Source organism: Schistocerca gregaria, unplaced genomic scaffold (assembly GCF_023897955.1).
Source record: "Schistocerca gregaria isolate iqSchGreg1 unplaced genomic scaffold, iqSchGreg1.2 ptg000632l, whole genome shotgun sequence".
NCBI classification, from domain to species: Eukaryota; Metazoa; Arthropoda; class Insecta; order Orthoptera; family Acrididae; genus Schistocerca; species Schistocerca gregaria.
The window spans coordinates 151,315-178,160 of NW_026062018.1; the positions used below are offsets into that span (position 1 = coordinate 151,315).

The following is a 26,846-nucleotide window of genomic DNA, read 5'->3' on the forward strand; positions in this document are numbered from 1 at the left end:
TCTTCGGGGTACGAGGGAGGATGGTGTGAGAGAGTGTGTGTAGTAGATATGTATGGGTGTTTAACGGATTTTTTTGAAGCAATTTCACGTGGAGTTACAGGCGACGAGGAGGAGTGAGCTCAGTGATGAGATTATTCGAGCTAGAGTGATGGGGGTGTCTGGAAGTGGGTCGAGCGTGTTGGACGAGGAGGGTCGAGCGTTGTTGCACAGTCAGGCGGCGGAGATGTCTAGGGGGAAGGGGGAGAAGTTGTCTCGTCTTGGCGCGTCGGGGACTGGGGAGGTGAGGGTGGTGGATGCGGAGAGAGCGAGCGAGAAGTTGAAGAAGTTTCGAGTGGGGGATGGGGACGATTGGGTGGCGTTTACGTACAGGGATCTTGGATCGAATGATGTGGTCATGATTGGTAGTGGGCAGAATGGAGTGGAGGGTGTATTGGGGTGCATGAAGGATGACAATGTGGTGTACGCGTTGGTGAGGAAGGTGCATCGGATAGACCAATCTGAGGTGGTGAAATTGTGTTATATTTTTTGGATTGGAGAAAATATAGACAGAATGCTTAGAGCGCGTCTTGGGACCCACAAAGGGTTTATTAACAGTTTTCTTTCGCCGTATCACGTTGATTTGTCGGTGTCTCGCCGAGAGGAGTTGTCTGATTCGGTTTTGGAGGACTTGATTGCGTCTGTTTCGGGAAACAAAAGTCACGTGTTGTCGGGGGACCGATCGGTTCAAGGTGGCGCTCAGCCCGTACAGGAGAGCGTTCAGTCGGCTCAGGGGAGCGTGCGGTCGGCGAGCCGTGAAGTGGGTGAGAATGCGAGGAGTCGCGCGAACCGAGAGACCGTTCAGCTTCAATTTGTTGACAAGAATGCGGTTATGGACGCGATTTCTTCGGTTCGTTGCGATACGAATGACACAAATTGGGTGCTTGTGTCGTACGAGGGTTCCAGGCGTTCGAGGACGCTGAGGCTGGTTGGGTTTGGGTCAGGTGGGTTCGGAGAGTTCAAGGAGAAGTTGAGAGACGACGCGGTTGGATATGGTCTTCTTCGTTTGAACGAGGTGATTGACGAATCTGTCACGGTGAAATTTGTGTTTGTGAATTGGATTGGGGAAGAGGTTGACCGAATGCAGCGCGCGTATTTGTCTACGCACAAAGGGTTTGTGACGGAGTTGTTTTCGCCGTTTCACGTGGACCACGAGTGCACCAACAAGAGCGAGATTACAGAGGAAATTTTGACAGGCAAGATAAAAAAGGCGGCAGGAACAGCGAACTACATTTTGAGTTAAGAGAGAGAGAGAGAGAGGGTTGTTGTTGGTTGGACGATGTTGGAGGTTAAGAGGCGCGTTAGCGAGTTGGTTGGCGTGGCGAATGCTCGGAGGGGGATGGAGTACTACAGAGAGCGGCGAGTGGAGTTGGTGTCACGTGAAAGCGTGAAGGAGGGGAAAGAGAGTGTATTGGTTGTGAGGGGGGGTTGTCAGGGGAGTGGAGAGGAGGTGTACAGGGTGTGGGTGGTTTTGGACAAGGCATGTAGAGCAGGGTGTTCATGTCCGGTAGGAAAGGCTGGTACGATTTTTTTTTTTTTTGGGAGCGAGTGTTTTTTTTTTTTAACGTTGGTTGGAGGGAGATGCAAGCACGTGGGTGCGCTGCTGTTCGAGGCGATGTTAGGGGCGCGCGTTGGGGGGGGGGTTGAGGGCGAGCAAGCGAATAGAAGAAAATTTTAAAAAAAAATTGGGGTTAAAAAAATTTTTTTTTGGGGGGGAGAGTGCATTATTGGGAGGTGTGGGCGAGACGTGAGAGGGGTCGTATTAGAGATAGAGGATGTTGATAGCGGACTATAAGAGGGAAGAGGATGAGGAGGATGAGCGCGCGGAGGAGGGAGCGGGAGAGGAGTTGGTGGACCCGGAGCCGATAGACAGTGTGGATTTGACGCCGAAGTTGAGTTTGTCGAGTTTGAGTGTACGTGGGCGAGGGTGTGTGTGTGTGTGTGGTATGGGGGGTATGGGAGAAGGGAGCTGACGGAGTTGAGTGGGGGGGCGTGTGCGGAGAGTGGATAGAGGTGCAAGAAGTGGAAGGTGGAGAAGTCGTTTTTTGAGGAGTTGTCGAGGGGGGAGTTGCTGAGCAATCCGAGGGTGGAGAAGTTGTACGCGCCGTTGGTTGGGCCGAGTCGGAGCGCGAGGGAGGGGGGGGTTGAGCGCGAAGAACACGTACACTGGGTACGTGGAGGACGAGTGGATGAATGAGAGGTTGTTCGAGAGGCAGATGACGGCGTTTGCGCAGGACGGGGTGGCGCTGGACCCGAGTGGGTTGAAGTGGGTGTACAACGCGTACAGGGAGGTGGGGGAGGGAGAGGAGGTGGTGAGGGAGAAGAAGAGGAGGAAGGAGAAGAGGTTGGACCCGACGAGGGACCCGTCGAACGTGCAGGGGTTTTTGGGGACGTGGAGGAAGGTGGAGGAGCGCGAGGAGAGGGGAGAGGAGGAGAGGGTGGCGATGCCGGAGGAGTCGGGGCAGAAAGAGGGAGAGGAAGAGGAAGAGAAGGTGGAGGAGGAAGTTGTGTGTGCGAGTGTATGGCATTTATCTGAGGCGGAGAGAGAGGGTTGGATGGAGGTTCCGAAGTCGTTGAGAGGGAAGGCGCAGCTGAGGAGTGAGGTGCAGGCGGAGAGTGTGTCGAGCCAGGTGTTGAAGTTGTTGAAGAGCGGGAGGGTGGAAGAGGAGGAGAGTGGGCCGACGAACAAGGAGTTGATTCAGAGGATTAAGCCGGTGGAGTTTGACAATTATTTGCCTAAGAAGCAGGTGCACGTTTGGAGTGAGGCGAAGGGTGGAGTGTCCAAGTCTCGGTTTTTTCCGGAATACGGTCATTTGTTGCTGTCTAGTTCGATGGATGGGAAGTTGAGGGTGTACGAGGCGCAGGGTCGTCGTCGCTGTTTGATGACGTACGCTGCGCACAAGCACGCGGTGAGAGATTTCGACTGGAGTCCGCAGGGGTCACACTTCATATCATGTTCTTACGACAAGACGGTGAAGCTGTGGGACGCGGAGACGGGTCAGGTGACGATGACGCTAGACAACGGTTCTTTACCGATAGTTGGTCGGTTTTACCCGCTGGACTCGAACGTGTTTTTGGTTGGGCAGTCGGACAAGAAGATCGTGCAGTGGGACTCTAGAGCGGGACAAACCGTTCAGGTTTACAATCGGCATTTGGGTGCCGTGAACACGATTACTTGGATTGACGACTGTCGGCGCTTCGTCACGTCCTCGGACGACAAGTCGATTCGCGTGTGGGAGTACAACATTCCGGTCGACATCAAGTACATAGCGGAGCCCTACATGCACTCGATGCCGAGCATTACGCTCCACTCGAACAAGAAGTGGTTTCTTTGCCAGTCGCTGGACAACCAGATTTTGGTTTACAGCACCAAGGACCGGTTTCGATTGAATCGGAAGAAAAGGTTTGCGGGGCACCTGGTGGCGGGATACGCCTGCAACATTTCCGTGTCTCCCGATGGGCGCTGCGTTACTTCTGGAGATTCGCACGGAAATCTCATTTTTTGGGATTGGAAGACGACGAAGATTCTCAAGAAGATCAAGGCGCACGATCACGTGTCGATTGACGTGCAGTGGCACCCGCTCGAGCCCAGCCGACTGGTCAGCTCCGGATGGGACAAAGTCGTCAAGCTTTGGGATTAGAGCTCGACGCGTCCGAGAAAAAAAAAAAAAAAAGAAGAAGAAGAAGCGCAAACGAGCGCGTGCGACGGGGGGGGGGGTGTGTGTGTGTGTATATATATATATTGGGTATGTGAGCGAGAGGTGGGTGCGTTTTTGCGCGGGGCTGAGTGGCCTTGGCGGTGTGTGGGGCGTTGTTACCAGTGTTTTAGGATGGGTTGTAGGAGGGTGCCTTCTTTGATAGAGTTGAGGATTTGAGAGGCTTTGATTTTTGTCTCGAAGAGGATGGCGCATTTTGGGGTGGCGGACTTGCTGTGATAGACGGCGCGGAGGATGATGGTGGGGTCTCGGTAGTTGACGAGTTTTCTGAGCGCGGAGGCGATGCTGGTTTGGGGGATTTTTGGCTCTTTTTTTTTGCCGGTGCCGAAGTGGAGCCAGAGCTTGATGCGGTCGGTTTTTTTGTTGATGGCTTTTTTGGAGAGTCGGTTGGGGAGGAGTTTGAGGGGGAGGAGGGAGTGGAGGTAGCGGTGGACGGGTTGGGGGCCGTAGATGCCGGAGAGAGCGTGCCAGAGGTTTTCGCCGTCGATGTGGAGGGTGGCGTCGTCGATTTGGAAGTCGGGGTCTTTGGAGGCGAGGAGGCCGAGGAGGATGCCGTGTTGGTCGGTGTCGCGGGGGAAGTGGATGGTGAGTTCTTTGATGGTGATTTTTGGGGGGGAGTCGGGGTTGAAGGGGGTTTCTCGGGTGAGGAGGGAGAGGAGGTTTGGGGAGAGGAGGAGGAGGGTGGAGAGGGTGAGGAGGGAGGGGATGAGGAGGGGGTCGAGGATGAGGGAGAGGAGGGAGGGGTGGAGGGTGAGGGTGGAGATGGGGGTGTGGGGGGAGGGGGAGAGGGGGTGGCTTGGGTTGAGAGAGGGGGGGGGTAGAGGAGGGGGAGGAGGAGGAGGGAGAGGAGGAGGGAGTTGAGGGCGAGGAGGGGTTTGTTTTGTTTGAGGAGGGAGTGAGAGAGTTGGAGGAGGGAGGCGTGTAGGAGGAGGGTGCCGGAGAGGAAGAGGGAGTTGAGGTGGGTGGAGGAGCCGAGGAGGAGGTAGGAGAAGGAGAGAGAGAGGAGGAGAGCGTGGTTGTGAGTGGACCAGGCGATTCTGGTGGAGTAGAAGAGCATGAGGAGGGAGGCGAGTTGGAGGGAGTGGATGCGAGAGAGGTGGGAGATGAGGTGGGAGGAGGAGATGATGGCGAAGTAGGCGAGGAGGAGGAAGGGTTTTTTTTTGAGGTCGAATTGTTGGTAGATGAGGGAGAGCCAGGAGAAGGAGAGGAGGGAGGAGGCGGAGGAGGCGGAGAGGCTGGTGGTGTGTGTGAGGAGTGAGATGAGCGCGATGAGGAGTGAGACGGAGGTTTGAAGGAGGTAGGAGGTGAGGTGAGAGTTGGATTCGAGGAGGTGGAAGAAGATGAAGATGTTGTTGAGGAGGATGGAGATGGAGGCGATGCCTGGGAAGAGTGCGTCGGAGTTGAGTCGGAAGAAGATGAGGTCGTAGTGGAGGTGTAGGAGTTGTGAGGCGAGGGCGAGGATTGTTTGTGAGGCGAGGTGGAGGATGGAGTTTAGTTGGTTGGGGTTTAGACAGAGTTTTCTGAGCCAGGAGACGTTGCATATGATGAGGAGGAGGCAGGAGCAGGAGAACTCGAGGAGTCCGCGGTAGGATCCGGGGGAGTGTCTGCCGAGTGCGATGAGGAAGAGGAGGAGGAGGAGGAAGGTCCTGTAGAGGGAGAGCGTGGAGGTGCTTGGGTGGGACTGTTTGGTCTTGAGGCAGTAGAGGGCGTATGCGGCGATGCCGAGGGTGCCGGAGACGAGGGGGATGGATTTTTTTGGGGAGGAGGCGAAATGTATGAGTATGACGTGGCAGGTGAGGTAGAGGAGTTCGTTGGCCCTTTTGTCGGTGGAGAGGAGTGAGAGGGTGCCATAAAGGAAGGCGGTGGACCCGATGAGGTAGGTCCAGAGGTAGTATTTGGTTTGGAGAGGTTCTTGGAAGTGCGCGGTGGCGAGGAGGGTGAGGCCGAAGAGGAGCGCGAGGAAGTGGACTTGGGTCGAGGCGAGGCGTGCCTTGCCCAGGAGGAGCGGGGCGGAGTGGATCTTGTGGGTGGCGGGGGTTAGCGAGGGGGCGGGTGGGGGCGGGGGAGGAGGTAGACGTACGAGAAGGAGCCAGGTGGCGAGGAGGACGGGGAGGATGAAGAAGGAGAAGGCTACGAGGTTCATGATGACGATTCCGAACAAGATGGTCGCGAATTCCATGGCGATTAGGGCGCCCTGGTTTATGAGGGTGTAAGGAGCGAAAATTGGAAAAAAAAAAAAAAAAAAGAGCGTACATTTTTGGACGGGTGGGAGATGTGCTCTAGGTTGGGCCATATGCCGAGTATTTTCTGGATTTCGTAGACGGTGAGGGGGATCATCAATATGGGCACGGAGTAGAGGAGGCCGCCCAGGATTTGCCACTGTGGGTCGTCATAGAGTTTTCCGCCGCTCCACATGAAGAACAGCATGTACGCCAGGGTGGCGAGGAAGAGCTTGCCGCTGTGCATGGAGTTCCAGCCCAGGAAGATGACCAGGAGCCTGTTTCGGGGCGCGTTAGTTTTTTTTTTTTTTTTTTTGTTGTTTCGCCTCGTTGCGCGTACATGGTGAAGAACACGACGCCGAGGAGCGCGCCGCAGATGAGCGTGGGCAAGGTGAGTCCCTGGTAGATGAGTTCGTATATCTTTCTGCGCGCTGTTTGACGGTAACGGATTAGTTCGCGTGTTCGGGGGTGTACTGGAAGCGCGTCAACTCACACTTACTTGCGGCGGCGCCATCTTCTCGTAGGATTAATTCTTCAGATCTGGTTTTGAATTCTTTGGAAACTATTTGGTGTTGTTGCGGCGTCAGGACGCCCCGTTCTTCGGCCCAATTTAGAACGCTTTGGAACAAGATTTCTTGCTCCCATATCATTGGGTGTTTCGCGTTTTCTCGTCTGTTATTTTCGGTGGAATTGGCCGAGGACGAGCTGACGGGGAGGAGGCACAGACAGGCGATGATGATCGCCGTCATGCGGCGGCAGCAATCTCGAACAGAGCGACCCATATCTTGCTAACTATGGCCGCGCCACGGTGTTCGAGATCAATGACGCGTGCATGTATGTGATACCATATATATGACGTTGACACAATGTTTTTTTTTAAAGCTGAATTTATTTTTTTTTTTTAATCGGTGCTGCTGCATCCGGTGCACCCGCAGTTGGAGCACTCTATCTCCTTCCCGTCCTTTCTCTGCATTTTCGGTATGCGGCATATGCATGTGACGCCGAAGTTCGTGTTCTTCGTCTGAATGCAAATGAGGCAGCACAGCTTCTCGTATCCGTTTTTTTTCCACTTGGAGATGAGCGCGGCGTCCGCTATTTTTTCTTCCAGACAGTAGTCGTAGACGGCTTTCGAAATCGCCTTGTATTTGTAAAACATCTCGTACACGTATCTCGTGCGTTGGTGGTGAATGCGAAGGATGGGCCACAGCGACTCCTTTCTTCTTTTCCCCTCGTGCGGCTCATTTTCGACTTTTAAAAAAAAAAAAAAAAAAGTTAGTTAGTGAGACGTCGCGCTTCTTCGCCGAGCTCAAAAGAGGGGGGCCCTACTTTCTCTCATTTTCTGGTCCAGCTCCTCCAGGGTGTCTTCCAACACGTCGAAGCCCTGCGGCGGTTTGTTTTTGCTGTATCTGAACCTAGGCATGGAATCGTTCTAAATAACGCTTGAGCTCTTTTTTTTTTTTTTTTCGTTTCTTTGTCCTTCCCTCCGGTTCAAAGGTCCATGTCAAGCCCGCTGCTCAAGTCTCTCCTGAGCTTCATCTGGTCGAAGCAGGTCGTCTCGGAGGCCCAGCTGCAAAGCGTCATCGCCGCACTGACGGACGCGCACTCTTGTACCTCTCTTTTTTTTTTTTTTTTGCTTTTTTTTTTTTCCGCCCTTCTCTCTCTCCCCGCACCGCCCGGCCCGTTGACCCCTCGCGATTCACAAACAGTGCCGGAGATGACCGTCGCGAGCGCGGTGGCCCAACTCAACAGTCAAGAGCTCGAGGCAATCGGGATTTCCCTGAAGCGCTCGGTCGCGGAACAGGACGGGCAAATCCACTACGCCGTGTGCAACACCCTCTTAGACGAAATCTCGAAACTGGCGAATCAGTTCCAAAAACACGAAATAGACCATTTCGAATCGCTCGTACGAAACCCCCCCTCCCTTTCTGAAACCCGCTCGCCGCGCACACACGGTGTTCATGAAATGTGTATGTACTGCCTCTACCCACTTTTTATTTTTTTGTTCTCGCGAAGATCGATCGAATCGTCAAGTCTAAAACCGGGAGAATTCCTCGATCGACGGCCGTCGAGCTCGAGGGCGACCTGCAGAAGCCGCTCGGTCGGCACTTCTACCCTCGCCTTTACGACCAGGGATGGCTGCAGGCGTCGGTGGACGGCGAGCTGTCTCTTGGAGTACGAACCCTGCTCGAGCTTCGACCTTATTTGGAATCAGAATACGAGCAAGACCTCAAAAAGTGCTCTCTGTGTTCAAACTGGGTCTTCAATGGCCGCCCGTGTCCCAACGAGCAATGCAACGTCAAACTCCATCACTATTGTCTTTCTCGGTGGACGCAAATCCGGCAATCGTACAGCTGCCCGTCTTGTTGCGCCACGTTCTGCTCGGACGCACAGAGTTCCAGCTAGCTCCGCGTGCGCTTCGCTGCAGCTCCCCCGTGGCCCACGGCCCGCGGCTTTTCTTTTGCGTCGAAATGTTATGAAATAGACCCAAAAATAGAGAAAAGGTTTTTGACTTTTGTGTTCCAACTTGCTATCAATTCGCCAATTTCCGCCTTCAGAATGTCAAGCATTCTTCTATACGGATCGCACAGCGTCCGCGCGCGATACTCTTTCAACGTACGAGCCCGTTTCAATCCATATGTGTGTGCTTTCCTTTGTGCCGATGGATTTTCGTACAGCTGAAAAACCTTTTCGACGAGACAGAGCGTCATCGTGGGGATAACCAACGAGAGCGTCACCATGCTATTCGAGGCGCTCTCCGGCATTTGCAGCCTAGTCGTCGACGTCTATCAAGCCTGCCTGGAAAAATCTAAATCGCGGAAACAGAAGCTCAAAGAGCTGGCCAGATTCGAAGAAATCGAGCCCTATTTAGAAGACGTGCTTAGCTTCTGCACGATTGAAGCCGGCGCACGCAACGTTCCAGACAGACAGGCAAAAATGGAAGAGCTAACCAAAGAAATTCGCGCGCACAAAAGTTGGATCTGTTCCAATTTAAAACGCGAAAAATCTAACGACCATAACGAATACGCCATCTTCGATCTCGTTCTGCAATTCTTGGAGCTCGTAATGACCTTTCTGGACCAAAGACATCAGGCAGAAAAAGAGTATCTGTGCGCTTTCATAGAGGAAATCGTCATACGCGCCAACAACGCCAGAACCATCGAAAACGAAAAGATTCTGGTAACAGAAAGTCAAAAACTGCTTCAGTCCTGTTTGGAACTACTCAGGTACAGACATAAAGAGACACCAATCGTTTCTGTACGACTCTCTCTCTCACCCTTTATTCAGAAACACGAAAAGACTGATCTTCGCACAGGTGACCGTCAGCGCGTCGCTGAAGCCGAGACTACACGTGGTCAACTGCCTGCTCCAAACCGCTCTTCCGAACTACTTGAAGATTTGCAGAGAAAAAATTAAACGTTGCGAGTACGAAAAATTTTGTCCGAAATCCGAAAATTCAACGAAATTCCTCACCCCTTTCTTTAGCAACGAAACCATCTTCAAGCAAAACACCTGTTTTATGCAACTATGCAGCATTTTAAGCGAATTCAAAAACGTGGTGTTGAGCATCCGATCCAATAATAAAAGTACCATCGAGGCGCTTGATCCTCTGCCTGCTTTGTCTCCTAATCAATGCCCTTCTTCGGCAAACGACCTCCTCGCCATGTTGAAAAATTTAGAATTCAAAGTCGGCCAAAACCAAAGGAAGAGCAATTTGAAAGCCTTAGTCAGCAACCTCGTGAACTCCTTCAACATGGACAGTGAACAAAGAGCCGACTTCAAGGCGGCCGTAAGGGACAGCATCTTGGAGACGCAAAACCATGATGCGCAGGCCAAAGTTGTGTCTGGCATCTATACGGCTGAGAAAAAGAACGATTTGATCGAGCTGACCAAAGACATGCTCAAGGCCCTCAGAAACACGTCAAAAGTTTTGGCATCTAAGTCTTGATGCCGTTTCGATACGCGCTCGATTTTAAAAAAAAAAATAAAAGCAAAAACAAAGAACCAGTTTTTCAATCGTTTTTGTCGAGCAATGTATGTCGCGTGTATCCCCTTGTTCGTGGCCTATTGTACCGGATCTTACTGGATCCCCTAACGTGCGTGCGCCGTCACCCCTCTTTAGATACCGCGTTCAGGACGAGTGAAAAAAAATGCCTGCCTATTATCACGCAACGAGAAAGTTCGGGAAGGGAAGTCGTCATTGGTACGGTCGAGAGCTCTGATATATCTCAGTTTGGATCGCAGCTGTTTCTGTTTTTCTCACCGATCTCCCTCCGTTAAGTCGAACATGCGGTTCTCATAGCGGCCTGATAAGAAAATACGGCATCAACATGTGCCGTCGATGCTTCCGAGAATACGCCAACAATATTGGTTTTTGCAAGTACAGGTAAAGCCGCGCTGTTCATGTCGCGCTTGATTTTTTTTTTCTGGCATCGTGGTCGAAAAGCATGTTATAAATAAATCGTTTTCGTGGACTTTGCAAAAAAATTGTGTTTTTTTTTTAATGTATCCAACGGTCGCTTTTTGAAAGGGGCGATTCACGGCGACGTTCAAGAGGGGAAGGAACGTGAGAGAAACTCAGTGATCGTCTTGGCGCGACAAAATATGCAGAAGCTGGGAGGAAATTCTGCGGAGAGTAATGGGGTCACTTGCGTCGTGGGTGAACACCTGTTGTTGTTGTGGTGGGCACGTTGAACGCGTTTTGAGGCGATGTGAGTTGATTTTTGCTCGGAGAACGGACAGGAATTCCAAGGAGGTGAGGTGGAGAGAGGCGAGATGCCAGGTTTTATCGATATAAGTTTGGTGGCTCATCGATGTAGGAGGATGTGTGACAGAGCTTGAGAGAAGGACAGACACGAGTTCTTGGTGTCTAGAGCGGACAGACGGTTTTTGTTGTTCGAAAGCGAGAAAATCGACAATCCAATTCCAGAAATTTTGGTGATGATTTTTACAGAGTTCGATGAGTATTTTGAGTACCTTATGGGGATTGTCCGTCCTAGATAGGAGTCCGAGGTGGACGAGTAGCTGTGGTCGACAGTCGCTGACAAATTCTGACAGCTTCGTCATGTAGAGATGAAATTGCAAGATGCTGAGGGCGCGCTGGTACCAGGGAAAAGATGATACCATAGGGTCGGTGGAATGAAGGCAGGACTGATGGAGGAGATCCAGAAGTGGGAGGAGTAGGCGCGGTTTGAGTCTGAACATAAGAATACACAGAAAAGGTAGGTTATTACAGACAAAGAGGTGATTGATTATAGGGAAAACTGAATGGATCAGATAAGTTTCGTAATGAGGTGATTCAACGGTGGACGGGGCGGTTTGATCGAGCGTATCGATTTCGATGTTAGAAAGACGAAGTAAGAGCGAGAGACAATGATTTGGACATCGGTGCATAAATACATCCCAAGTTTGAAGATTTGTTTTTATCAATTGATTGAATTTTTCTTCGGTCTGAAATTGTTGAATTCGATCTTCCCAACGAAGAGGCATATTGCTTATCATCTTTTCGTCAGTGGTGTCTAGATATTGAGTAATTAGTGACGAAATAGGGAAACTGGGCGGTGTGGTGAGCGACAGGTGTTTCAACATATGACTTCTGTGGCGAACGAGCCGTTCGACGAACGCTTTTGCGTGACTTTTGGCTCTCATTTTCTGCAGCACAGATATCAGAATGGCAGGAGATTCCAAATGGTCGAACGAGGCGTCGCACGCTTGAAGAAGCAAATGAAACTCTCGGTCATTCAATGATTTTTTTTGGTATAGAAGGTCGATTTGTTTGAGCCAACATACAGTTTCTTCCGTCTTTAGGTGCCAGTCCCTACACAGAAGAGCTGCCGATGTTTGTGGAGAGACAGTACTCTCGGAGTTGGGAGTTTCGGTCGAAGAGTTTAGCAAAAATTCGACATATTTTAACACGGATGGTTGTTTGACTTGCCAAAGTCCCTTCTCACACCACACGCCGCTCGGGCAGTCGCTGGAGGGAATCAGACTTTTGCAAAAATTAAACTCATCAGTAGAAGCAAGTTGAGGCAAGTTCAAAAGTTGTACCAAGATACCGCTCCTCAAATCGTACAACTTCAACTCCGAGCAACGCAACAAGCATAGGGTATGCTGATGAATGTGCATGCGCTCACCAGTGAGGTGCGAACTGGTTTGAAGGTTCGACAAGTGCGTCAGCTCGTTAGAATTGGTATGTGTGGCGGCGTATAATTTTCCTCTATTTGTGTCGAGAAGAAGCACCTCGCGAGTGATTGAATGAACCTCTTCGAGCGAATGCTCTGGCAAGTGATAATCGACCAGATTTTCGGTTTTCAGGTGGCTATAGAGGAACAGGCGTCGAACACGATTTTTGACATCTCGAGTGAATATCCAAATTTGGTTTTCCTGTGCCAGAGCCAATTCTTCGATGGATTCTTCCAGAAGCAGTAGCGGTTCAGAGACACGGGTAGTATCGAAAAGACGATTCGTATCGGGAGTGTTCGAAAAAGCTGAAGGATTTTCAAAATTTTTTTGACGATCAGTTTTACGACGTTCTAAACCAAAAAGAGCCCAAGTGTTCGGTGGGCGTTCGTCAACGTCTTTTTCCGCCCAATAGATGTGGCTGTCAGTGATGACGCAGCTTATGATTTTCTCGGATGAAATGGGAAGACGCGTTGCTTCTTCGACGACGAATCCTGCTTCGGTTTCTCGCCATACATCCAGACACCCGTTCTCCTGTACTACAAACAGCTTGATGTATCCAGACGCATGTTCGCCGTCTTAATGGGGTGAGGTGTCAATTGACGGCGTCCGTAAGTACGTGGCCGGGGTATCTAGAGAAAGCGCCATACAATCAATCATATGTGTGTACATCGATTGGTTGACGAATGGGAGCAGCGGAGTGTACGCACGTTACCTGCGAAGGGCTGTACGAACAATATGGGCGAGCCGACGTCGAAGCGGGCGATGCCGGGAGAATGGTTTGCCACGTTCGCGCGTTGGGACGAGTTAGTTGGTTGGAGAGTTGAAATGAAGTTCGCGAGTTGGTCGTGAGAAGAAACGGAGGTGTTGATCCATATCAAAGAGTGGCGATGATTCCACAAAATGGCGATTGTGTTTTTATCGTAGTAGACAAAAGGAGACGCGTCCTCCTTCTTGAGGAGAGGAGATAGAACAGAGGACGGATCGCTATTTTCGGTAGGATAAAGAAGACTCAGAGAGAAGCCGGCGTTGGCGGACGAGATGAGTTGCACTGGGCCAGACATGGACAGAACTGGTTCTGCCAGATTGTGAAAGCAAAAAATTTATCAGACGAAATTGCAAAAAAAAAAATTAAATGGTCATTTCCATTTGGATCCTACGGCTTCTTGGATGTTTTTGTATCCGTCTCGTCGGACGCATTGGGCGAGCTCTTGGTTAATTCGGTTGATCAGTCCGGCTCCGTTGAAGGTCATTGCCGTGTAAAGTTGGACGAGTGAGGCGCCGGATCTTATTTTTTGATAGGCGTCTTCTCCATTTTCGATGCCGCCGACGCCGATCAAGGGTATTTTTCCATCGGTGAGTTTGTACATTTCTTCTAGGACACGTAGGGAAAGTTGCTTGAGGGGTGCGCCGGACAGGCCGCCTGATTCGTGCTTGTCTGCGCTCGAGAGCGATTCCGGTCTGGATACAGTGGTATTGGCGACGATGAGTCCGTCGATGTTATGTTCGAGAGCAATTCTGGCAATGTCGGCTTGCTGCTGATGCGACAGATCCGGAGCGATTTTGATCAGCAGTGGCAAATCGCGAGTTTTAGGAGATTCATTTCTGGCATTCTTGATGGCTGTGAGCAACCTGTTCATATCTTCCGCGCTTTGAAGGTCTCGAAGTCCTGGCGTGTTGGGACTAGAGACATTGACGACCAAATAGTCGGCGAATTCCCCGAGTTCTCGAATTCCCTGTACATAGTCGCGCTCGGCATCTGACGTCTTGTTTTTTCCCAAGTTGATGCCTAGCATGACGTCATGCTGCCGCGCACCGCCCTGCTTTGGGAACTCGACGCGCCACGCGGAAAGCCTCCTCTTGACCGCGGCGTGGCCGTCTGAATTGAACCCGTATCGGTTGATAACGGCTCGGTCGTCTACGAGACGAAAGACGCGCTTTTTGGGATTGCCTTCCTGCGGCTCGGGCGTGACGCTCCCCACTTCGACGAATCCGAAGCCTTTTTCATCGAGCGCACGATCGGCGAAGCGACGCGATTTAGGGTCGGCGAAACGACACGATTTTTTGTGATCGGCGAAACGACGCATTTAGTGATGAAGCGGTACAAGACGTCGTTTCCTACGCCGACGTACCTAAGTTTAGGAGCGACGTCATGGCCCGCGCGTCCTTATCTAGGCCCGCTGCCAGTCCGACGGGGGAGTCGAGTTTCTTGCCCCATATGCAGGTTTCCAGCTCTGGACGTCGTTCCGCGCGGAAAATGCCGCTGCGATAGTTGGGCAGTAGATTGAGCTCTGCGGCTCTGATGAACCATTGGTGACTGGAGGGCGTTAGTCTTCTTCGGGAGGTGTTTTTTTTTGGAGTCAAAAAGGGGCCTTCATGAGGGTATGCGCGGGTTTGTGGACGGGTGCTGGGAGGTTGGCGTGTCGCGGATGGAGATGACGGCGTACGCGAGCTCTGGGTCGACTTGTTTGTTGGCGAGCGTGCTCGTGATAAAATCTACGATGGAGGGGTAGTGATACGCCGTTGCGATGGACCCGAGTGATCCGAGCCCTACGATGCCCGCGAGGGTTTTGGATTTGAGCCACCTCGACATAGAGCAGATTGCGTGAGGGGAGAGGGATGCCGGGACTGTTGAAATGCGGCCCGCGCAAGCGGCGTTGAAAGTGTGATGAGTCTGTTAGAAAGCGAGTGCAACGTAATGTCGCTCAAACATGAATACACACGTTTTTTTTTCAAAAAAAAAAAACGCAGCCGCGCACGGTGGTCTAGGGGCATTTGAAGCCGCATTGTTTTTCCGCGAAGGCGAGAGTGCGGAACGAAATTTTTGGTCGAGAGCCGACAGCGGAGAAGAGATGGCTGCAGAGGGACCAGCTGGTAAGAGGGAGAAGCTGATATTGGACCTGCACGATATAGGCGGAGTCAAGTTCGGCGAATACAAGTTGAAGACGGGAGTGACATCGCCGATCTACGTGGACGTGAGGTGCATTGTGGGCTATCCGGAGTTGATGGTGAGGCTGATTGATTGCATGTGGGAGGCGTTTCAAGAGAGAAATTCCGAGGCAATGAAGCGCCTGCCGCTGATAGCGGGAGTGCCATACACGGCGTTGCCGATCACGTCGGGGATGTCGATCAAGTACGGGTGGAGGATGGTGATGGTGAGGAAGGAGAAAAAGGCGTATGGAACGGGAAGAGAGGTGGAGGGCGTGTATCGTCAGGGAGAGGGTTGTTTGATTGTGGAGGACGTTGTGACGAGTGGGAGCAGCATATTGGAGACTCGTGAGAAGTTGGAGAGGGACGGCCTTCGATGCGAGCACGCGCTGGTGCTGATAGATCGAGAGCAGGGTGGATCGAGTAATTTAGCGAGCAGAGGCATCAAGCTTACAAGCGTTCTCAATATGTCCGAAATGTTGTCGACTTTAAAGAAATATGGTCGCATAAGTGAGGAGGTTGAGAGGGAGACGTTGGATTATCTGGGGCGTCACCCGTCTAATTTGAATGGGCGATTTTTGAACGGTTTGAAATCGAAAGTGGCCGATTCTCCTAGACTCAGGTTCGCAATGCGCGCAGACATGACCGATTGTGAATTTAACAAAAATTTGTTTCAACTGATGGAAAGAAAAAAATCCAATTTGTGTGTTGCGATGGATGTGACTTCTAAGTCGGAGTTTCTTCGTCTGACAGAGCTTTTGGCGCCCGAGATATGTTTGCTCAAGCTTCACGTCGACACGATTGACGACTTTGACTTTGATTTCGTTCATCGGCTTCAAGACCTGAGTCTGGAGCACCAGTTTTTCATCTTTGAAGATAGAAAGTTTGCCGACATTGCGCAAGTCGTGCGTCGCCAATACGCGCATGGCGTTCATAAGATATGTACATGGGCCCACCTCGTGGACAGTCATTTGATCAGCGGCGCGTCTAGCGTCAAGGCGCTTGCCGAGGCGGCTTCTGGTTGTCCAAAGCAACGCGCTGAAGACAGTCGAGCCATTGTGCTCATAACGCAAATGAGCACGGCGGACGCGCTTACCAGGTCCGAAGTGGACTTGTTTGGTGCTTCGATGCAGGCCGCGCGCGACATGCCCTCTTCGATTTCTGGTTTCGTCTGCCAGAAGAAGTTTTACCAAGACGCTCACGGGCTCATCTGTTACGTTCCCGGCGTACACCTGTCGTCCGAATCAGACGGAGGTGGGCAATGCTACCGCACGCCGGAGAGCGCCGTGGAAAGTGGCGCCGATGTGATCATAGTTGGGCGCGGCATTCTCGAGTCGCCAGATCCTGTTGCTGCTGCGAAGATGTACAGAAGTCGCTGCTGGGACGCCTATCTTCGCGCGATCTAAGCGCGATCCAAAGGTGTTGTTATGCGTACGATTTTTTTTTTTGAAAAAGTTTTCGAGACCGAGCGCGTCGCGTTGCTCTCCGCGGACCGCGGCGACCAGGGGGGAGGGGCCGCGAGGTTGGGGCGGAGAGTGGGGGGCGACGAGGGTCGGGGCGTCCGTGCCTTCGGTTGGATGCGGCCGCGCTCTTCGGACGTCCGGAAGAGAAGAAGAGACCGAATTGTGTTTTGTGTAGCAGAGAGAATTTCTCGCGTCTACGCTTTTGCGGGCGGGGCGTTGGACGAAACAGAGAGAGCTCTTTGGCGCGTGTAGTGAATTTTGTTCGTCGGCTGGTTCTTGCTGCGGTAGAATTCCTCCCACTCTTCGGGGGTTTTGATGACGACAGAGAGAGGCTTCGGGGGCGACGGGCGCTGAAGGTGTTGAAGCCGACGAATGTGGTTGAAGTTTTGAAAGGCCTTGACTACGGAAAGAGAGGAAGTGGAGGCGCGCGGTGGAGAAGGCGCGAGGGTGAGGTCGCGCAGTTGCGAGATGAGGCTGTGGACGTCGTCATTGGGAGCCTGTGCCTGAGGAGATGCGGACAAAGAAGGCAGATGAGCGCGCTGTACCATAGATCGAGTGACGACGCCATGGTTGGGTTTGGAGGCGGTGCGAGTAAGCGGCGGCGGCGAGTGGCAGCACGATGTGTTTCGCGAGTCAGAGGCGCGATTTGGTTGGGGGTAGATCGCAGAAGAGATGGGGAGGAGCATGGGATCGAAAAATTCGTGATCGAGGATTTTTCGAACGCGATTGGCAGAACGTTTCATGAAAATACGAAAATTGCGGAGAAGCATTTTGCGAGCGTGTTGAAGCGATTGAAGCTGTTCGATAACACGCCTTCGTTGATTGGTCGAAGAAATAACACTGTCCAAAGAGATTGAATCATCCAATGGATTGAACAAGCCCTCCAAGCCGTTCAGGTTGGCACCAACGCGAAGCAAGTCGGCGTGACACAGCCATCTAATGCGGATCTTAGAGAATTCTTCTCGGATTTTGAGGATGTCGACTTCTGGGAGAAAGGCGTCCCTATTGGGGTGCTTTGGATTGTATACATTTATGTCAACGGTCTCGATTCTAGAGAGTCCAAAATCCGAGATTTTGACGATCCAAGGGCCGGCAGAATACCAAATTTTGTCTGTATCGCGAAATATGCCCAGCAGTTCTTGTTTGGCGGGTCGACGCGCTTCTAAGCCCGAGCGCTTCAACAGGATATTTTTCATATGCAAGTCGTTGTGAACGAAGCAGTAATACCTCTGCGCCAAGTAAATGGCGAACAAGACTTGGAACAAGATGCTTCGATAGGTCTCAAATCCGAGGCAGTCCTTCAGATCGTTCAAGGAGCAGTCCGCACTTTCCAATATCAAATTACCTTGTTGCGGCGATTTGATTTTTTTCTGTACGCTGTTATTTTTCGTCTCCCCGATACTTGCCAAGGGTGACCTCGCGGCCTTGCCCTCGCTCTTGAACCAGCCCAGCAGCTCGGTGAACCCCACCCACCTGCCGTTGGGGTAATGGCTCTTCATCTGCTTCAACTCGCCCAGCTGCTTCAACACGCGGCACTCCCTGTAAGGGCGGCATAGAAAGTTCAGTGGCGACGCGATCGCTTCCGTTTTGACTGCCACCTTCTTGTAGGGGCTGGGCCGATGAGTCGCATACACTGTCACAACTGCATGCCTTCCCTTCTTGCACTCTGTCTTCGAAATGGACTGACTCCAATCGCAACTTCGCTCAGGGCTGTCCGATTCAGACGGACTCGCGACGTCGCGCCGCAACTGCTCGGCGCGCCCGCGCGCAGATGTCAACGATGACATCGCTTCGCGAATCGATTGCACGTAACCAACAATACAAATAAAAAACCATTCAAACTCGTTCTTTTATGTAACCGTTAAAATCTGGTTAGCGAAAAATAAAATTTCGTGCCTCGTTTTTCAGGCCGTTCTCCTTTTGCTCGTTCCTCTCCTTGCACACGGCCGCCGCGATTTTCACCCGGGCAAAAATTTTTCGAGAAAAGTGATCGTTCGCGCGCAGCGGAGCTTTGAGTGGCGCCCTCTGCTCCTCGGGCTTCGCGTCTTTCCGTTTTTTCGCGCGCCGCAAAAAGGGAAAGGAACGTCTTTCGAAAAATTTTTTGGTGGCACTCAAGCTCCTGTGGGGAGTGTTTCAGAAGCTGCGTTCGTATTCCATGCGCTTTTTCGCAAAAAGAAATCCCTTAATTTTGACGGAATGAGAGAATCGCACGCGCGCAATCGAACGACTTTTTTTTTCTCCATGGTGATGCACCTGTTTCACGCCAGTGCTGAGAAAAGCGCGCAATCTTGAGCAGTAGGAAGTGCTTTAGAGGCATTCGAAATGCAGCTTTTATAGGAAAACATCATTTTGCGAGGTGCGTCCACGCACGCGTGTGAGAAGCCACGAGGAAATAGAAATTTTCTAAACAGACGTCTCCTAAGGTCAATAACTTCTTTTATCGGAATCTCTTCTGATGTCGTAGTACTTGTCGATTGTCGGCTGACTTATCCGAGTGAGGAACTCTCTGGGGAAGATTCGAAGAAGAGACCAAGCCAGATCTAGCGATTGTAACACGCTCCTCTTTTCATAAAGTCCTTGGCACATAAATGTCTGTTCGAACTTTTCGGAAAACTCCAAGTAGAGAAGGTCTTCATCCGTCAAGGCCTCTTCGCCGACAACGGCCTTCATTGAAGCGACGTCTTTACCCGTAGCGTAATTGGCGTACAGTTGGTTGGAAACCTCCGGGTGGTCGTCCCTGGTCATTCCCTTACCGATGGCGCTCTTCATAAGACGCGACAAAGACGGGAGGACGTTGATGGGTGGGTAGATTCGCTTGTTGTGGAGTTGGCGGTCAATAAAGAGCTGTCCTTCGGTGATGTATCCGGTCAAATCAGGGATGGGATGGGTGATGTCGTCGTTGGGCATGGTCAAAACGGGAATTTGGGTGATGGATCCGTTCCTGCCAATAACGCGTCCTGCGCGCTCGTAAATGCTAGCCAAGTCTGTGTACATATACCCCGGAAACCCACGTCTACCCGGGACCTCTTGCCGAGCAGCGGAGACTTCTCTGAGCGCCTCTGCATACTGAGTCATGTCGGTCAAGATGACCAACACGTGCATATCGCACGAATATGCGAGATATTCCGCAGCCGTCAACGCCAGGCGAGGCGTGACAATGCGTTCAATAGTCGGGTCATCCGCGCGGTTGATGAACAGAGAAACTCTCTCGATCGATCCGTTCGCTTCGAAGTCTTGTTTGAAAAACCTTGCCGTGTCCATGTTGGCACCTATGGCCGCAAACACAATAGAAAGGTTGTCCTCATGGTCGTCCAATACGGACGTGTGACCATCTAACCTCACCATTCCAGACTGACGACAAATCTGTGCAGCAACGTCGTTATGCGGAAGTCCAGACGCCGAGAAAATCGGAATCTTCTGACCCCTCGCAATTGAATTCATCACGTCGATGGCAGAAATCCCCGTCTCAATCATCTCTTGCGGATACACGCGTGAAGACGGATTGATCGCCTGTCCTTGAATGTCCAAAAAATCCTCCGCCAAAATCGGACTTCCGCCGTCTATCGGCTTCCCACTTCCATTGAATACACGGCCAATCATATCCACGGACACAGGCAGCCGAAGCACGTCTCCTGTGCATTCCACGCGGGTGGCGTGCGTGTCAATAGAGGTCGTTCCCTCGAACACCTAAAAAAACAAACCCATTCTGTTGAGGTCCGAGAGCCTTTCAAAAATGCTGCACGCCTCCAAACACACGTACCTGGACAACCGCCTTGGACCCTTCTGCCTCCAATATTTGACCCCGTCTGTACGTCCCATCCTGCAGTCTCAAATTGACGATCTCTGAATATTTTGGGCGCTAAAAAAAAATGAGTTTTCTGAACGCTCCGCGTGTCCTAAAGACCCCCTTTACTTCTTTCAAACAGACAGCCTCCTCTCCCCCTCCCGGCCCTGCGTCTACCCCCCTCCACCCGCACGCTCGGCGCCACTTTTGCTCCACCCTTCTGAACGCCAAAACACACGGTACCTTCACGTTTTCCAAAATAACCAACGGCCCATTGACCCCTGTAACGGTCCGATAGTCTTTTCATCAAGGACAGACCATCGCGATCGCGCAAGCCGTAACGTTAGTCTCTACTGCACCCGACAAACAGAAAATTTTTTTTCTTTTTCGTCCCGCAACTCCAACCATGCATCGACGACACAGAAAAAACCTTTTTGCTTAAATAAAGTAACGCTTTCTGATCCAAGTCCCAAACAAGCGCGGCGCAAGCCTCCAAGACACTCCCCTTTTTTTTATCCCTCTTCAGGTTGGCCTTGTTTACCTTTTCAATTCCATCGTGTCCTGATGTGCCGTCGAATTCTATTCGCTCAATCTTCAAGAGCGACATCCATCTTCCGAAGCTTCGTCTGACCGAACGTACCCAAACGAGGTTGCACAATGTAGTCTCGCGTCACGGCTGCTGCATGGGTACAGGCGCCGAGCATCTCTTTCGCATCGGCCAACCCTAAGGATTTTCTATTGGCCGTCTCCATGCTTTTCTATCTGCTGTGTAGGCCAAATGAACGCAAACCTACGTCGAGCTAAAATAGCTTAATCTGCAAAAAAATTTTCTTGCTGCTAACACGCAGAGACAGAAGGTGTAAAATTGTGGGCACTTTTCAAGACACACGGCTTTAAAAAAATCTATCATTTTTTTTGATCAATCTCGCCTTTCTATTAATGTGAATTTTAACAATATATCGAGTGCACTTAAAACCAGGAGCCGCGATGTGCATACAGTTTAGACAGTTTCACACAACTTTGCATTTTTTCTTGACCATCTCCCCCTCAAATTCTAGTCGGCATCCTTGTTTTCTTCTCTCCTCCAGCCGCCCAAACAGCAAAGCCCCTTTTCTGTGCACTATACCGAATGTGATGGTACCCTTTGCTACAATTAGGTATCCAAGGCGCACCTCGCCTGTACGGCCATCGCTCTAGCTGGGCCCCGCATGTCTTCTCTCTCTTAGCAATAGCAGCAGCCTGTTCATTTCTATCGCTTTTTTTACGCGGCGTTCCATCTCGCAAACAGATAAGTTGGTTCCACCTATAGAGGATTTCTATGCAGACAATCCGTCCCACACATCGTCGCGAACGAACCAGGTTTCACGCGTTCGGCCGTCTCGTCAATCACAGTCTCAAACGAATCTACGTACCACTCGTCGTCCATCATGCCTCGCTTGAGTGGTACACGTTGCTGTTCGCGCGCTTTGCTTTTCCCTTTCCAACGCCGTTTACGTTCCCCGTACTTTGAGAGAGTGCTGGGTAGAGTACATATGGAACGGTATGGCCATGACATTCAGCATGCAGTTGAACTCCTCCTCCAGCCCATCTCCCTGATAGACGTCGACATCCACGAAAACATTTTTATCAAAGCGCTCAGGCAGACATAAAAAAACCGCACATAATCGACGTAGCAAAAACCAGAAGTTTCGTCCCTCTTTGAATGGCGTCTTCCCCCTACCTAGTGTATTGCAACGGGTGCAAAGAGGCGATCAGAACTCCTACATTCATCCGGAGAAAAGTGTTGTGTCAGGAATTCGGGCAGCAACAAGCCTCACCTAACGCCGCAAATTCAGAAAAACGGAACAAGCGCAAGCCAGCCCACATATCGCCCTCTCGGACTCTGCATCAGATTCGCCCTGTCCCTCTCAAAAGGCCGGCGATAATTCTCTGGTTCTCTTTCACCAAAAAAATTTACATTTTCTGGATGTACCAATTTTTCTGAAAAATTGATGCACGGCCTAGAATGAAGGTTCAACAAACCCTCTTTTGAAGCAGACGGTGCCCTGATTTCTTGAAAACGACATAACAAGTTAAAAGCGTTTACCATGGCCTAAACCCTGAATCACCTGTCTCGATGCTTCGGAACTGAGTCGACAATTCGAAACTGACGTTCGTGATATAGGACTCAGCCCTACACATCCGCTTCAAAATGTACGTTCATAGTTCTGCGGTTAAGATCAGCAGTCTCAGTTTTTCCCCTGATTTGGCTCGTCCTCCAGAAGTGCCTTCGCGCGGTTCAGCGTCAAGAAATTTACTGAGGTCGCCGCCGTTCATTTGTTCCCGCTTTCAGCGCAGGCAAAAAACAAGATCCACCAATACCCTTTCTGACCGAGATATCAGTCCTTGTCAGCGTAGTCAAGGACTAGCTCTTTTGACGTTTTTAAATTTTTTAGTGTAAGTTTGAGCGGTCTTTTTTAACGTGTACATCTTGCGTTTCCGATACGGCAAATGCAGATGGACAGGCGCTGAGGGAAAAAGACAACTGAGTTTTTCTCGTCCTTCTTTCAAAAATAGAGCGGTCAAAGAAAAAGTCTAAATCACGCAATTCTCAGTCGCCTAAAACACAGCTTGGCGTCTATAGCTCCCCCGTTATACGCGGCGCATCGTACGTCCCCTCTCCAAAGGTGACTGCAGTTGTGCAGAGCCGCAAATCAGTTTATTTGCGAGAGGACCAAACATGAGAAAGCGCGTACAGCGATGCAACCAACGCGCACATAGTGGCGCCACGCCCGTACGATGACTGCATTATGCATCCCGTATTTGCTATTATCTCATAGCATTACACCTTATTTAGCGCAAGTCAAAGTTTCCCTCGAGTGGTGGATGCATTTTCGACAGCCTTGCGCGTTGTGTATATCGTGCAGCTGTATTTAGTATCTTTGGTATAACTATACGCTTACTATCAATCCATCTATCAGTGATACCTGTCAGGACCATTTCACGCAGTCCTGCTTCGTAAACTGCGGAGGTTAAGAGACAACAATAGACTAACCAGCTTCGACACAGTTTATATTTGGCTTTTGTCTATTTTTTTCTCTCTTGCATATAGCGTAAATAAAGCTTTCCTATCTTATTTTTGTATTAAGCACCGGGCACATAAATTGTCCGATTAGAGGTAAGTATTTCTTTACGGTAAACCAGTATAGTCGGTATATGCTTACAAATTTCTTCCCATCGCTATGGTTTTTTTCACTGAGTTTAACATGGGCATGGGCATCCTCTTCCTACTTCTGGCTGCATTGGCCATAATTGTTCTATATTATGTTTATGTGAAGTACTATAAAAAAGACCACGGTAGCAGCTCGTCGTCGATGGCTACTCCTCCTGTTGTTGTTCAAGAAGTGCCGCAGCCTCAGCCTACATCACCTGCGCAACAGCACCCGCTCGACCAACAAACAACTTTCTTATATGATGCGAATCCGCCGCCTTACACTGTCTATCCACAACCGGGCCCTCAATACGTAGACCAAACACAGGTCACGCAATTTGGATGGCCGTACCCAGGTATGCAAACACCAGTTCCCTATGATGGCGCTCAACCCTACTCTGCACAAATGATGCCAGCTCAGTATCCTATGCAAATGCCTGTGCAACTCGAAGGACAACAACAAGTACCTGTGCAATTCGAAGGACAACAACAAGTACCTGTGCAATTCGAAGGACAACAACAAGTACCTGTGCAATTCGAAGGACAACAACAGGCGCCTGTTCAACTCGAAGGACAACAACAAGCGCCTGTTCAACTCGAAGGACAACAACAAGCGCCTGTTCAATTCGAAGGACAACGACGAGAGCAGACAACTGTGCAAGCTTCCCCTCCTCCCCCCCGTGTGTCTGGTTAGTGAGACCGAGATTCCTGGATGGCCATTGAGCATCCCTTTTATCTGAGTAAATAGGGATTGTGTATGACGCTTATCACGTCTATGCCCCTTTCGTGTATATTTACATATTTCACTTTATTAGATTTTTGTGGTGCCAGATAATGCGTCACAAGTCATGTTAGCTCACATCTTTGTATAAAGGGTGCTATTGCCAGAAGAGAATTTATGTATGCATGTGGATTTACAAACTTTTGATGAGTTTGCCTGTGCAGGTGCCATTGGTTTTGACTCTGCTTCGTCTCTTTTTGGACATGCGAACTCGAGTAGTTCGTCTGTCTTCAATGTGTTGGGTAGGTAAGAGGTACATGGGAATCCTTCGATGAGGGCTCTGAATTTCACGCACGTGGGGAAACAGGCTTAGGGGAGAAAGGGAAGGGGGATGGGGTCGGCCGACCAATGCACGCTCTTGAGCCGTTCCTGCCGTTCAAGTTGCGTGCTGTAACAATGGGAACCCCGTTGAGAAGAATCTGTTTTTTTGGCAGGCCAAATTTTGCACATTTTCCAAAGCAGCACAATAGGCGTAAAAAAGCAATATTCGCGAATACGGTTAAGGTAGAAAGTTCATTACACACACAGAGAGGAGGATGTGAAAAACGGCCTACTTCTTGCCTCAGCGTTGACGTGCGTGATGCGTGAAATGTGCGCCGTGCTCAGACTGAGTTTGACAATTGGCTGCCATCTTAGTTGGCACTGGTCAAACTTTGTTGTTGAGAACACACAAAATTTTGTACAGAGTTTGACTGCATATTCCAGCAAATATTTTTGTGTGGTATGCATTGATGGCGTTTTGCGTAGGCTTTAAAAGTTTGGTGGGTAAATGTTTTTCAATTGAGCCCGTTAGGTTTCTATCACGACTTTGATTGTAGTTTCTTTTCTGCGCTGAGAGTTTTTTATGAGTCGAGGTGAGGTGATTTGTGAGACGCCTCTTTGAAGGCTGGGGCATATGGGGTTTGTACCCCTTAATAATATGAACAAAATGGCAAGAGTGAAAGGACGTTCTAGTGATTAGACGGATAAGAGCGATGGTACCGAGAAAAAAATCCTGAATTAGGCCAAGAGTTGTAGGATATGTGTACATTATTTTGAGTGTGGTTCATGATTTTTAGTCGGGTATAGGGGTTGAAGAGTTGTATGCGGCTATTTAAGGAGGAATTTTTTTTTGGTTATTTTTTACGCTCTTAAGATTTATGTTGTCCCATTGCCGGTCCTGAGTTTGTTTTTGATCGGTCACACAGCTTCATTTGTATTCTGGCCTTGGACCGAGAGAGTTAGAAATATTGCATTTTCTAGAAATCGTCGACAATTGCCTGCTTTTTTCTAACAGATGGCATGTTTTTGGTCGTGTCATTATAGACTGGGCTGATTATGCTTTAGGCTTGTGCAGACGGAATTGAGCATGATTTTTTTTTGTGATTTTCGTGTGTACATATTTATGTGATATTTTTTGTCTATATGGCGCGGTGTTTTTGAGTTCTAACGTGTTGTCACCTCAGGCTTCGAGAACAGGTAAGATGCAACAATGGTTGTACTACAAGATCCGAGTGACAATTCAAGATCGACGCGATATAATTGGGACTTTTATGGCATTTGATCGTCATATGAATTTGATTATTGCGGACGCGGAAGAATTCAGACGCGTTGAGGGGAAAAGCAGTGGTTCTGGACAAAAGAAGTCAGAGGAGAAGATTTTGAAACGAACCTTAGGGCTTGTATTATTGCGTGGTGAGAACATAGTTAGTTTTTCGATTGAGGGTCCCCCTCCACCGGAAGTACGTTTCAAGGACCGGATACCAAGACTTTTTTGTATACGCTGTTGCTGACTTTTTTTTTTTTGAATTAGGAGAGAAGGAATAGGCAGGCGCCTGTCTTAAGCTCGGCATGTCCTGGAATTGGAAAGGCTGCAGGAAGAGGCATTTCCCCATTTCCAAACGTGAATATGGGCGCACAAGCACCTATTCCAGGTCTCAGTGGTCCTGTCAAGGGTCTTGGCGGTCCCTCCCCTGTCATGGTGCAACCAGGTATGAACCCGTCTCTTAAGTTTCCTTCAGGTGTGATGCATGGAGGTATCCCTCCAAAATTTGCTGTCCCTGGAATGCAGGGTAAATTTCCACCTTTCCCTCCTGGAGCCATGCCCCCCAAGTTCCCCATGTCCATGCCGCCTATGTTTCCGCCTGGTGGGATTCCGAACCTTCCACCTGGCATGATACCTAAGTATCCCACGACCATGTATGGGCATCCAGGTATGATACCCAAGTATCCGCCGGGATCGCCTCATACCTAGCCCTCTTTTTTTTTTTTTAGGGGGCGGTAATTCACAATCTATCATCGAGCAAAGCCGTTCTCGGCCTTAAATTAGCGCTTCTTCTGGAAAATTACTAGTTGGAAAGTTTGCGCATTGCATCGTCGTAGATTTTATATGATTCGTCCTTTCCGAGTTTAATTCAGGTCAAGGCTGAGCCTTTGAAAGCGGCGTGAGCTTTCAAAGGATTACAGTTTTTTGTATATTTTTGAGAATTATTTCTCGCCGTTCAATTACTAATAAAGCAGCCTGCAACCAGTCCTTCGTTTGCAGGCGTGATTTGCTTGATGCATCTATATCA

At 50.3% G+C, this 26,846-nt stretch overlaps 10 protein-coding genes and 1 long non-coding RNA gene across 11 annotated transcripts; 6 read left to right on the plus strand and 5 right to left on the minus strand.

The window, feature by feature from the left end:
- The first annotated feature begins 302 nt into the window (after window positions 1-302).
- LOC126317493 (uncharacterized) lies at window positions 303-1,577 on the plus strand. The gene has a single exon (XM_049993163.1). The coding sequence runs from the start codon at window positions 395-397 to the stop codon at window positions 1,277-1,279; it is 885 nt and encodes a 294-aa protein (XP_049849120.1). The 5' UTR covers window positions 303-394; the 3' UTR covers window positions 1,280-1,577.
- A 931-nt stretch (window positions 1,578-2,508) lies between these two features.
- On the plus strand, window positions 2,509-3,788 carry LOC126317454 (pre-mRNA-processing factor 17-like). Its single transcript, XM_049993119.1, has one exon. The coding sequence runs from the start codon at window positions 2,592-2,594 to the stop codon at window positions 3,675-3,677; it is 1,086 nt and encodes a 361-aa protein (XP_049849076.1). The 5' UTR covers window positions 2,509-2,591; the 3' UTR covers window positions 3,678-3,788.
- LOC126317516 (uncharacterized protein DDB_G0271670-like) lies at window positions 3,787-6,485 on the minus strand. Its single transcript, XM_049993190.1, has 5 exons — window positions 6,471-6,485; window positions 6,312-6,370; window positions 6,006-6,210; window positions 4,628-5,243; window positions 3,787-4,499 (listed from the first exon to the last, which is right to left on the minus strand). The coding sequence occupies exons 1-5, from the start codon at window positions 6,483-6,485 to the stop codon at window positions 3,862-3,864; spliced, it is 1,533 nt and encodes a 510-aa protein (XP_049849147.1). The 3' UTR covers window positions 3,787-3,861.
- A 387-nt stretch (window positions 6,486-6,872) lies between these two features.
- Window positions 6,873-7,391, minus strand: LOC126317517 (protein BUD31 homolog). The gene is made up of 2 exons (XM_049993191.1): window positions 7,298-7,391; window positions 6,873-7,219 (listed from the first exon to the last, which is right to left on the minus strand). The coding sequence occupies exons 1-2, from the start codon at window positions 7,389-7,391 to the stop codon at window positions 6,873-6,875; spliced, it is 441 nt and encodes a 146-aa protein (XP_049849148.1).
- A 294-nt stretch (window positions 7,392-7,685) lies between these two features.
- Window positions 7,686-9,973, plus strand: LOC126317518 (non-structural maintenance of chromosomes element 1 homolog). Its single transcript, XM_049993192.1, has 3 exons — window positions 7,686-7,874; window positions 7,970-9,394; window positions 9,455-9,973. Exons 1-2 carry the CDS (start codon window positions 7,686-7,688, stop codon window positions 8,372-8,374), a joined length of 594 nt encoding a protein of 197 aa, XP_049849149.1. The 3' UTR covers window positions 8,375-9,394; window positions 9,455-9,973.
- Window positions 9,693-13,131, minus strand: LOC126317519 (uncharacterized). The gene is made up of 3 exons (XM_049993193.1): window positions 12,799-13,131; window positions 11,369-12,726; window positions 9,693-9,854 (listed from the first exon to the last, which is right to left on the minus strand). Exons 1-3 carry the CDS (start codon window positions 12,818-12,820, stop codon window positions 9,693-9,695), a joined length of 1,542 nt encoding a protein of 513 aa, XP_049849150.1. The 5' UTR covers window positions 12,821-13,131.
- A 156-nt stretch (window positions 13,132-13,287) lies between these two features.
- On the minus strand, window positions 13,288-14,810 carry LOC126317521 (dihydroorotate dehydrogenase (quinone), mitochondrial-like). Its single transcript, XM_049993194.1, has 3 exons — window positions 14,596-14,810; window positions 14,281-14,465; window positions 13,288-14,147 (listed from the first exon to the last, which is right to left on the minus strand). The coding sequence occupies exons 1-3, from the start codon at window positions 14,739-14,741 to the stop codon at window positions 13,288-13,290; spliced, it is 1,191 nt and encodes a 396-aa protein (XP_049849151.1). The 5' UTR covers window positions 14,742-14,810.
- Window positions 14,811-15,000: 190 nt separating this feature from the next.
- Window positions 15,001-16,482, plus strand: LOC126317522 (uncharacterized). The gene has a single exon (XM_049993195.1). It carries the CDS (start codon window positions 15,001-15,003, stop codon window positions 16,480-16,482), a length of 1,482 nt encoding a protein of 493 aa, XP_049849152.1.
- A 1,890-nt stretch (window positions 16,483-18,372) lies between these two features.
- On the minus strand, window positions 18,373-21,192 carry LOC126317465 (uncharacterized). The gene is made up of 4 exons (XM_049993129.1): window positions 20,964-21,192; window positions 20,567-20,622; window positions 20,300-20,398; window positions 18,373-20,226 (listed from the first exon to the last, which is right to left on the minus strand). The coding sequence occupies exons 1-4, from the start codon at window positions 21,073-21,075 to the stop codon at window positions 18,964-18,966; spliced, it is 1,530 nt and encodes a 509-aa protein (XP_049849086.1). The 5' UTR covers window positions 21,076-21,192; the 3' UTR covers window positions 18,373-18,963.
- A 1,570-nt stretch (window positions 21,193-22,762) lies between these two features.
- Window positions 22,763-24,372, plus strand: LOC126317468 (uncharacterized). The gene is made up of 2 exons (XR_007556685.1): window positions 22,763-22,970; window positions 23,372-24,372. It is a non-coding gene; the product is annotated as an uncharacterized LOC126317468 (long non-coding RNA).
- Window positions 24,373-25,283: 911 nt separating this feature from the next.
- On the plus strand, window positions 25,284-26,846 carry LOC126317467 (small nuclear ribonucleoprotein-associated protein B-like). The gene is made up of 3 exons (XM_049993132.1): window positions 25,284-25,573; window positions 25,740-26,015; window positions 26,087-26,846. The coding sequence occupies exons 1-3, from the start codon at window positions 25,571-25,573 to the stop codon at window positions 26,525-26,527; spliced, it is 720 nt and encodes a 239-aa protein (XP_049849089.1). The 5' UTR covers window positions 25,284-25,570; the 3' UTR covers window positions 26,528-26,846.